At 33.3% G+C, this 12,152-nt stretch overlaps 1 protein-coding gene across 4 annotated transcripts in view; it reads right to left on the bottom strand.

Moving 5' to 3' along the window:
• The window catches only part of TBC1D32 (TBC1 domain family member 32), a 178,647-nt gene that overhangs the window by 50,330 nt on the left and 116,165 nt on the right, over positions 1-12,152 (bottom strand). For all 4 annotated transcript variants that reach the window (XM_081039396.1, XM_081039398.1, XM_081039397.1 and 1 more), the window contains 3 exons: positions 10,075-10,197; positions 8,731-8,839; positions 7,806-7,899 (listed from right to left, as the gene is read on the bottom strand). In XM_081039396.1, the coding sequence (XP_080895522.1) occupies positions 7,806-7,899; positions 8,731-8,839; positions 10,075-10,197 (326 nt within the window). The remainder of the gene's footprint in view (positions 1-7,805; positions 7,900-8,730; positions 8,840-10,074; positions 10,198-12,152) is intronic.

The following is a 12,152-nucleotide window of genomic DNA, read 5'->3' as shown; positions in this document are numbered from 1 at the left end:
TACAAAGAACTCTTACCACTCAATAATAAAAAGGCAAATGACCCAATTTAAAAATGAGGAAGGGATCTAAACAGCCATTTCTTTAAGGAAGATAAACAAATGGCCAATAAGAATATGAAGATGATGCTCATCATTATTAGACATCAGGGAAATGCACATCAAAACCACAAAGAGACAACACTTCACATCCACTAGCATGGCTAGGATCAAAAATCAGATCACAGCAAACGATGATGTAGAGAACACAGAACTCTCTTACCCTGCTGGTGAGAACGTAAAATGGTGGTGCAGCTATTTTAGAAGCAGTTCCTCAAACTACTAAATAAAGAATTACTATATAATTCATTTATTCCACTCCTAGGCATATACTCTAAATAAATGAAAACATATGCTCTTGCAGAAACTTGTACAGAAATGTTTATAGCAACACTATTTATAACAGCCAAAAGGTGGAAACAACCCCAGGGTCCATCAGCAGACAAATGTATAATATAAACAGTGTTCTAGCCATAAAATGGAATATTATTTGATCCTTAAAGGAAAGCACTACTTACACATTCTACAACATGGATGAACCTTGAAAACATTATGCCAAGGAAAATAAACCAGTCAAAAAATACTGCACACTATATTAATCCATTCATATAAAAGTCCAGACTAAAGAAGTCTCTCAAGAAAGAATGTAGATTAGTGCTTAGCGCTGGATCAGGGAAGGGGGTAAAGAGGGTGCTGCGTTACTTTTTGAGGTGATGAAAATGTTCCAAAATTGCCTGTGATGATGGTTGCACATAATCTATGAATATACTGAAAGCCAGAGAACTGTACACTTTAAATGGGTGAAGCATGTCAATTTTATCTCAATAAAGCTGTTTTAAAAAAATAAAAAAAGACATATATGGTTTACAAAGACTGTGGAATAGTTACTATAGAAAGAGAGAAAGGACAGAATATGGAGATAAAAGAATGGAAAGTGATGCATTTGTTTATATAGATGGCTCATATTAGCTGTCACTCTCTGTTCACATAAAAATTCCCACGGAGGTGAACTTTCAGGAAGGGCCTCTGGAGGGACGTACAGGTAAAAAGTGACTATTGAGGAGTTCCTAGGAACACTGAGAATTCACCTGCAGTAGGAGTTACTAATATGATTGAAACTTTCAGTGAGTAGCCATTTAAATTTCTAAGGTCAAAGAAAGGCAATCAATGCTAAGTGGCCTGGATGCCAGTGACCTTGTGAATTAGTGCTATGCTTCTGCTCTTCTGTTAGCCCTGTAAGGAGTACTAGAAACATACAATGACAAAAAAAACAAAACAAAAAACAAAAAACAAAAACCTTACTGCTCTCCACTTTGAAGATAACACCTATAGCTGAGCAAATATAAATTCAAATGGTTTCTTGATAAAGAGAGAAACTTCACAGTACAATCGGTCTTCCATATTTGCGTACCTGCAGATGAGGAATCCACACACAGGAAGGGCTGACTAATAGATTTAAGGATTTTGGTATCTGTGGGGGATCCTGGAACCAATCTCCCCACAGGTATACAGGGGCAACTGCAGTAAGATTTATAGGACACAGGTGTAATCTAGATTGCTGATTATTTTATAATGCAGCCTGACTAAGGATTATAAAAAATGAATATAGGATGGTGGAAAGAGAAGTTAGAAAGAGCAAATGCCTCATTTTATTGAGCTATGTCTCTCTGATGCTTCTAAGGACCAGAACATGCTATCCAATTCCTCAGTATGGAAACACTGGATTTCCCTTCCTCCTTAGAGAAGCAAATCCTCATCCTGAACACACCAAAACTGAATGTAGCCAATTAGGGGTGTAACAATAACTCTTGGGAGATCTAATTTTAGGTTAGATCAAAGCAGACTGCTATGTCACAATCTTCCTGATTCCTATAGGAAAGGCATTATGAGCCAATCTCCAGTAAATTATGTTGACAGCTCCTGACATGTCACCAGCACATGCTTTCAACCATTATACAACTCTCTTTTCTACATTCCCCTTTCCTCTTTCTTATCTTCTGCACAGATAACAATAAGTTCCTGCACTAACATATCTATTCTTACTTATCTAAACTCACAAAACAGAGAGATGACATTCTGAGTAGAAGTTATTTCTACCACATGGTAGGGAATTTTCTCACGTGTGTAAGATGATTTACGATTATACATGTATGTATGATTTATATGTGGCATATGCACATAGGCACATACGTACATGCATACACATGTATACATATATATATATATATATACACAAATATATGTATAAATATACATACACACAGAGATATTAATTAGTAGCTTTTAAAGGGCTTTTACATTATAATACGGTGACCCTAAAAACATGTGAAGAAAAATGAAGCAGATGATGTCTCAAGAGTCTTATTTACAGATGAAGATAAATCATCTAATAGCTAACACTGGTGCCAATGAGCTAACAAGAGGCAATTTAAGAGATGAGGAGATGCTAACTGTAGCAAGGAAGATAAATCTAGAAGACAAATGAGGACGATGTCACCATGTGCACACAGCTGAAGTGATTTTTTTCCACAACAATGAAATGTTGCAGTGCAAATGACAACTAAAATAACACCTATCAGAATTAGTAAGTCATTTCTTCCGAATCAAAAAACTAAAATGGAAAGTATATGAACTCTTGCCTTTAAAATAGCAATGTGCATCTTAAAATATTACTAGCTTAAACACAGTATTTTAAAGGTACACAGTTAATGTTTAATTTATTGAACTGTATTTAACCAGAAACATTACTTTGAAGCTACCTTTATACCTGCTAGGAATACCTTTGGCTCCATTTTTCTCATTCAGTTTTCAGAGACATCATCACTATACTCTCTTCAGTACAACAAAAAGCCAGACATGCTTCTAATTTTCTTTCATTTTCTGCCATCCCACTATGAGTATAGGATCAGTGACACACCAGCAATATGAGAATGGCATACATTTTACTCATATTTGATTCAGAAGGTACCTATGTAAAAATCCATTCCTGATGTCCTCCTGGGCTATCCACTCCTGCCTAGATCTCCTGCTTAATAAGAACCATAGTAAACCCAGGACAACTATTATTAGGATAAATTATTAGGTATTGCTGTTAAATTGAGAAGATTTGTTTTACGCAAACACTTGTGTTTTAGGGACAGAAAGACAATAGAAGTTGCTGTCCAACACCTTGGGAAAATGTGGAATTAATTAAAGAGGCTTGGAATTATAATAAACTAAAAGAGACCATGTGATAGGAAGAAAGTCACAAATGTGCTGGACCTTGTAGGCTACATGGTTTCTACTGGAGGGTTTCAATTAGAGGAGTAATGTGATCCAACCCATATTTCAACAGCATTATTCTAGCTGCTGTGTTGAGAACACACTGAACACTTGGCAGGTTACGGCAATAATACAGGTGAGAGATGAGGGTGGTAGTGGATGAGTGAAAGTGGTTTATTTCAGATAAGTAGAGTCATGTGCTTATGCTGACAGATTAGATGTGGGGTCTAAAGACAGAGAGTAGTGAAAGAACGCCTTCAGGTTTATTGTCTAAAGAACTTGGAGCACGAAGTTGCCATTCTTGAAATGAGCAAAAATACCAAAGGAATAGATTATGAGGGAGTATCATGAGTTTATCTCACTTTGATATGCTTATTAACCTTCCTAGCAGAAGCATCAAATAGATATAAGTACACAGTTCTGGGTCAAGATAAGAGTTAAAGATATAAATCTAAGAGACATCAGCATGCTGGACAGTATTTTAGTCATGAGACTAGATGACTTCCTCCCAAGAGTAAGTGCAGCTAGAAAAAAAAGAAGACAACTGAGAACTGAGGCCTGGGGCACTCCAAAGTTTAGAAGTTGGAGAGAGATGAAAGATCCAACAAAGGAGACAAAGAAGAATTTGCCAAAAAACGCAGGAGGAAAATCAGAGAATGTGTTTTCTGAAAGCCAATGTAAGAAAGTGTTCCAAAAAAAAGGAAGGGATCAAAATTGTTACATGGTAATGCTAGGTCTAATAGGACGAGGGCTGAGATCTGACCAGGGGGATTTAATCATGGTGGAATGGTAGGGGTGAGAGCCTGAGTAGCTTCATGAGAAAATGGAAAGAAAGTAACTGACATACCAAGATTCGACAATTCCTTCAAGGAATTTTTCAGTAAAAAGACAGAAATGGGATTGTAGTGCAGGGAGTGTGAATTCAACAGAAGATATTTTAAATGTAGAAGAATTAACTGCATTCTTTTAGGCTATGGAAAAGCTATAGTAGAGATTCTCACCTGGCCCTAAAAACAATTTTAAAAATCCAAAAAAGGAAAGAAAGAAAAAGAACTGTTACAAGCAATATCTTTCTCTTGCCTGATTGCTCTGGCGAGGACTTCCAACACTATATTGGAAAGCAGAGGTGATAAGGGACAGCCCTGTCGTGTTCCTGAACGTAGAGCAAACGGCTTCAGTTTTTCACCATTAATTATGGTATTAGCTGAGGGTTTGTCATATATGGCCTTTATTATGTTAAGGTATTTTACTTCTATACCTATTTTACTAAGTTTTAATCATAAATGGATGTTGTATCTTGTCAAACGCTTTTTCTGAATCTATTGATATAATTATGTGATTTTTGTCCTTTATTTTGTTTATGTGGTGTATCACATTGATCAATTTGTGTATGTTGAACCATCCTTGTGCCCCTGGGATGAACCCCACTTAGTCCTGATGAATAATCTTTTTAATGCATTGTTGCATTCGATTTGCTAGTATTTTGTTTAGGATTTTTGCTTCTATATTCATCAGAGATATTGATCTGTAATTTTCTTTTTCTGTGCTATCCTTACAAGGTTTTGGTATCAGGGTAATGCTAGTCTCATAAAGTGAGTTAGGGAGTATTGTCTCTTCTTCAATTTTTTGGAAAAGTTTGAGAGGGCAGGTATTAGATCCTCTTTGAGTGTTTGGTAGAATTCACTAGTGAAGCCATCTGGTCCCGGACTTTTGCTTTTGGGAAGGTTTTGGATGACTGATTCAATTTCCTTACTGGTGATCGGTCTGTTTAGATTTTCCATTTCTTCATGATTCAGCCTAGGAAGGCTATATGTTTCTAAGAACTTGTCCATTTCTTCTAGGTTATTGAATTTGGTCCTTTATAGTATTCTTGGATGAGCCTTTGTATTTCTGTGGCATCCAGGATAACTTCCCCTCTTCCATTTGCATTGAAGAAAACATAGGTACTAAACTTATGGACCGTGGGTTCAAAGAACATTTTATGAATTTGACTCCAAAGGCAAGGGAAGTAAAAGCTAAAATAAATGAATGCAACTATATCAAACTAAAAAGTTTCTGCATAGCAAAAAAAACTATCGACAAAATAAAGAGTCAACCAACCAAATGGGAGAAGATTTTTGCAAACAACACCTCTGATAAGGGACTAATATCCAAAATATATAAGGAACTCATACAACTCAACAACGAAAAAAACAAACGATCCAATTAAACAATGCCTCTGATAAGGGACTTATCATATATATATATATATATATATATATATATATATACACACACACATATATATGTATGTATATATATGTATACACACACACACACATATATTTCCATGTGCTCCATATATATATATATATATATATATATATATATATATATATATATATATATATCAAAAGCACATGGAAACTGTTTTCTGTTTCTGTTTCATCAGGCAAAGTTACCATCTGACAGGAGGGATGGGAAGAGGTGAGGAAGATTTGATGAGAGAAGATTTGAAAACAGTCATCTAGAGACTAGGAGAGTAAATGGACCTGGGGCACACTATATGACTGCCTGGCAGCATTACGGGCCCATTGAGATTAATAACCATTCTGCAGTTATCTTCTGCACTAGACAGAGAAGCTATCATTACTCCTTTTTTTACATCACTTATAAGAGTAGAGCAGGGAGTAAAATCACACTCCTCTGAGCACTGAATCCTAGGAATTGATGGTATACATTTTTTTTCTTCTCAGGTAAGTGTCTATTTAATCTTACTTTTTGATTTCTGTCTGCTTTGTTCAGTTTTAAATAAGGCAGATTTTTTTTACCAAACTATTGAGAAATAAAAGATCAAATGTGGGAGTAACACAATCAGACAGATAATGAAATTGCTTTTAAAACAAAACTAATAAAGTACAATTTGTTTCCAAGAGAAGTTTAGCAGAACTACTGTTATATCGTAACAAAGAAAAGGGCTGAGGCACCAAGAATGGACCATGTGTTATACGTTACCTTACCTCCAATGCCTAGTGAAACACCTGATGATCAGCTCTCAAGAAACATGTTAAATAAAGGAATGAGTGAGCAAATGAATTATGAAACCGAAAACAAGAATGAGAAAATATAAAGACTGATTCAGAAGAATAAAGAAAGGAAAACATGAGACTAAGAGATTGAGAACAGTTTGGGTTCACTGAAAAATGAGTTAGTGGGAAAAAGGCCCACAATGATATTCTCTCAAGATTCTCTTCTTTAAAAAAAAACTTAATTATCACTCCCACATCTCTAAAAGCAATAGATTAGGTCACACCAGAGAAAAACACAAAGGCAAAATTTTTCAAGTGTGTTATAAAGACAAACATTAAAATGTTTAAAAGCTTCTCCATGCTTTTTCTCTTTCCCTGAACCCTAGGTGAGGTATTATGATATATATCTCAAACACTAGATAAAAACAAAAACCATGTATATCAATTGATTGGCTCTAATAATTGCTTTAAGTCAAATAAATGTAGGGAAAAGTGACATATAAAGCCTCACAAAGAAGGAAAAAAATCTTCTTTTTTTTACAATCACTCCAGAATATAACCTTTGTGAAATCAATCTTATGTTATTTCTTTCCAATGCAAGGTTGATGGTATTATAAAGGAATTCATGTTGATATAAGATTTAACTTAACAAATTAATGAATAGTTTGATCATATATATTCACATTTTAAATTAGAATTCTCTAGTATATAAAAAACTGAATTTTCATTGCTTTTATGGAAAGGTCTAAACACTTGAACTCCAACTACACTAGCCTTATGTCTCAACTTAGTTTACCTGTCTGGTCTTCTCTGCCCTCACATTCCAAATCTCAGTCATCTTTGAACTACTCACAGTTCTTTGTATATAATTTGCTTCCCCTAGCCTCTATTGTTTCTTTAGTTCAAAATATAATTCTATCACCCAGAAAACACATATTTATACTTCATGACTTGGTTTAAACATACTTTTCTTTGGAAGGGTATCATACTTCTGTGTTATTCTAAGTATGTTCTCTAAGTTTTCCAGGATATAATTTGTCTATTTAGCTCCTATTAAATTATCTGATTACTTGAATGTATGTTCTAAATGTTCATGAACTCCTCTAAGGTGGATACCTAAATTTTTTATTTGATTATATTTATATAGTTTGTATTATGTTTATATTTCAAGTCTTGAGCACGCAGGACTTATATATGGCACAGTAATAAATAACATTTCTTTGTTGAATCAAGTTCTACACCTAGAATTAATTCATCAAAAACAATTCCTTTTTCAAAACAAAAAAAAAAGAGAGAAATTCTGATAAAAATTATTTGGCATCACACAAATATTAACTTAGTATGAAACCTAAAAAAAAAATAAAGATTACAAAGAAATTGGTGTATTGTACCCAGTATACAAACTGAGTGAAAAATAGCATTTATCTCTCTTCTTAATAATTCTTCAAATTATAAAAAAAGGCAACAAAATAACATGACATTTAATGGCGAATATTTCACCTTGCTTTAGATCAGCATTTCTTGGAACTTCTGACAGATAGCAGTTTGGTAAAGGATATGATGAAAACATTGGCCAAGGATATGGATCATTACCCTAAAAAAGAAGCAAGACAGATAACTTTAGGAAGTATAACAGTTTAAAATATTATTGAATCTTAAGGCTTTCTGAAATATCATTCACTGAATTTGGCTTTTGTTTCATAAACATTTTAGAATTGTAGCCTAATGAAAAACTATGTGATATTACAATTCAGTGCTCTAATGAATAATAACTATATGAAATGTAATAGAAACAGTATTAAATAAGTACTGAAGACAAAAACATATGGTAACTTGTACTCGTAACTAGGATTGGTAATCAAGGCTTTAGTATTTTTTTCATGATTGGAAAATTATGGTCTTCAAAAGAAGCCTGCATTTCCTATGTTGCTTACAAAACTGTTTCTCTTGTGCTGTCAATCATTTCTATCTCATCTGTCCCAGAATGACAACCAAAGCAAAATGTACTTAATGGCAATAACAATAGCAATAAAAATCACTAAACCCTTGAAGAGAAAACCAAACTATTGGAAAGAGAGGTACACAATATTGTCAACTAAATACTAAAAAATATAGTAATCTAATAAAATTTAGGTGTCATGAAAGAGAAAGACATCAAAAGTAAAAAAAATTCAGACATGAGGAAAATGACAACTTTTTAATTAAATACCCTACTCTGCAATGCAAACCAGCACTCATAACCCCTTGCCATGAAGAATACCACTTTTTTTGGAAAGTGTTTCCTTGCATTCTAAAGTTTTTCTCGTAATAAAAGTTCAACTCTGTGATTTGGACATCTAGTAGTTGCTGTTTAGTGTCACCTGAGTTGGCTACCTTGCTTCAAAATATATCAAAAAAAATCCCCCCTCCTCTATACCCCACTCACCTTTTCCAGTGTCCTGGGAGGCAAAATCCGTTCCATTGGCCCACCAATAAGATTTATTCTAACAAGAACATGGTTTCTTTCTACCGATAAGCCATCAATTATAAAATCCCTGAAAAATGATATATCAATTTTGTTATCTCTATAATTGGAGATAATTTAGTTTTAAAATCAAGTCAGTGGAATCTAAAGAAAAAAGGCAGATAATTTTCTATAGAAAAGTTTGGAAAATAGATTATCAATCTACCGTGTTTTCCCCAAAATAAGACCTAATGGGAAAATAAGCCCTAGCATAATTTTTCAGGATGACATCCCCTGAACATAAGCCCTAATGATTAACATTTTTAATCAAATTGATTAACATTTTTAATCAATTTGAATAGTCTTTTGGAGCAAACCTTAATATAAGATCTAGTCTTATTTTGGGGGAAACATGGTAGATTCACTCTATCTTATAGCTTTCTTTGTTAGAGCAAAGAATTGATGGAGATATAATTGAGATAATGAGAGGAAAGAGATTATTAAAGGAATATTTCTTTGACAAATATGACTACATTTAAAGAAATGGGATTACGACATGCATTATTTTCACAATGACTTTATCACATTTTTAGTTAATGTTCCTGTAAGTTCTAGACATAGTGCCCTGAATTCAAAATCTAAACATTGCTCTTAAGCAGCCTCCACACTTCCTGCAGCTGTTAATATTATCCTATATCAAACGTAAAGTACCCAGTAATGTGCCTTATCTTTTATAATTTTGCAAAACCGAGCTATGATGGAGGCACATTTTCTTAAAAATTAGACACGAAAACAATGCCAGCTAGTAAATGGGCATTCAATAAATGTAAGCCAAAACTGAGGTAATGACAAAAGTGATATATTAATAGAAAGAAATCATCAAGATATGACCATAACCTCATTTTGCAATAATCAGAATTTATGACTATGAACTAACGTAATTAAGAGAATGGAGGAGAGATCCTCTACAAGGGACACAAAATCAAACATTTTATTTAATGGATCATCTTACACATGCAGCCTGAATTTAAAGGTGATACAACTTCATGGAACTATTAAAAAGTTAAGGCTTACAAAAAAAAAAAAAAACTAAAAAACTAAATTAAACAAAAACTTAGGAAGTACTACTCTGCAAGTACTCCCCAAGAGCATCTATCACAAAGTTTCTAACTGTGACACTTAACTTTCATTGCTTATTACTCTGTTATTTAAACCTATTGAATTCAGGTAGTAAAGAAACATTAAACAAATTATACAGAGAGTCTGTAAAAAAAACTGTGTTATCATGTCTTAATAAACTTATATTTATTTTTATTTTTTTCTTACCTGTGGCTCTCTGAGGTCTCTAAGATATTTTCTTCTTGAGCATTTAGTAGTATTTCAGATACTTGATACTGAGCCTCTAACAGAAGAAGAGTGTCTAGATCACAGCATACCATACTTAATAACCTACATGAAGAGAAACAATAAAAAGCAGATTTTATAAAACATCCTAAAAGTTTAGAGACTTTCTTGGTGTCTCAAATACCTACACATAGAAAAACAAATTTTAAGAAAGATCATGCAGTTATTTAGGATACATTTTTAATCAATTTGAATAGTAATTGACTTCAAAAGTTCTTATAAAAATATTATTTAAAAATCATGGGTAACATCTAGGTTTAAAAAAAAATGTATCTATATCTAGAAATAGTAATTTTTTTTTCCTCAGCTGCTACTTAATGTAAAAATTAGTTAGGGAACGTTAGGAAATCCATAAAAATAGAAAATACCACCACTTTTTATTCAGCAATTCATTACAAAATGAATCACAGAATCATTTTGCTACCAATCCGGGAAACGTCAATGGCTAACTTCATAATTTTCAGATAAAGCTGAGAACACCAACATCAGTACAAGGGAGACAAGTAAGAGTGGCTTCTACTAAGGTGCAAGAGGATGTACACTCCACCATTTAGGAAATATTCTTCCCAAGGAAACTGAACCTGAAACTGACACTATCAGTTATATGAAATACAAGGATCAGATAAATATTTTATAATCCACCACAAGGAAGAAACAGGCAATCAAATCCAGAATTTAGAGAATCCTACACATGATTATATATTGTTACTCCCAGAGGGGAATAAAAGGCATAAAAAAGGGGAATAAGGGAACTTATAAATTGAAAGAAAAACATCGAGCAAACATGAAGGTTTTGCTTGATTATGATTCAAGCAAAAATGTGAAAGTGCCTGTTTGACTCAAACAGGAAAATATGGTATAGGTACTACATGAGATCAAGAAAATGCAGTTGATTTTGTTAGATTTAACAATAGAATAGAGGTAATATACTTTTTTTTAAATAGGTCCTTATCTGTTAGAGATACTAATGAATAGGTAAAATGGCATTATATCTGGAATTTGCTTTAAAGTACTTAAGGAAAAAGTGGGTATGGGAAAAGGAAAGAGATGAAACAAGACTGGAAAATAATGTTAATTGATAAAGATGAGTGATGGGTACATAGAGGGTTCATTACACTGCTGCTCATTCTACACTTTATATGTTTACAATTTCTATAATAAAAATATATATAAAAAAGATAAAGGGGAAAGGAAACATTGGGTGGCTATGGTAGATTGAGTGGTTAGGGATGGTTTCTCTGAAAGATGGCATTTGAGGAAACATGAGATTCAAGAATAAACCAACCTTCTAATTATATATCTACTGATTTTTCTTAGAGACATACTCAAACATGAGCACAAAGGCTTACATATAAGGATACTTATTGTGGAGTGGTCATAAGCAAAAAAAAAATTGTTTTAATGTCCATCCATAGCAAGAAGTTTAAACGCTTGGGATACATTTTTTACAGTGGTATACTATGCAGATATTAGAACAGGGTAGCTATATATGTTTTGATAAAATAATTATCTCCAAGATAATGTTACGTGAAAAAGGAAAGGCAAAAACATTTGAATAAAAATGGAGAAACATTTGAATACACATATAAATTCATATTTGTTTTTACCTAGAAATCTCTCTCCAAAGACAGAAAAGAAACTGGTAAGAACTGTTAGCTCTACAGGAGAGTTAGAAGGTGATCTGAGAGACTGGAAGGAAACATAGCTCTTACTGTATATCTTCTATAGTTTTTTAATTGGGGTACAATTGTGTGTTTTACCTATTCAATAGCATCTATTGAGAAAAAAAATGTTTGGTGGATGCCTTTAAGAGTCAAAAATGGCAATTCAATATCATTCCCAGAACCTAACTGCAAAATAACCAATGCATAGAGAAGGGGAAATCTACTATCATCAATTTAGAGATATGTGCCATACTTAGTTTATTAAAGTAAAAACATTTTGCATGATACAATCCTTAGATGTCTAGTTTAAAGACGATAGTGTAAGTTGACACTTCC

This window comes from Rhinolophus hipposideros (assembly GCF_964194185.1).
Source record: "Rhinolophus hipposideros genome assembly, chromosome: 3".
Taxonomy (NCBI): domain Eukaryota; kingdom Metazoa; phylum Chordata; class Mammalia; order Chiroptera; family Rhinolophidae; genus Rhinolophus; species Rhinolophus hipposideros.
This window is presented reverse-complemented; position numbering and strand designations above follow the sequence as displayed.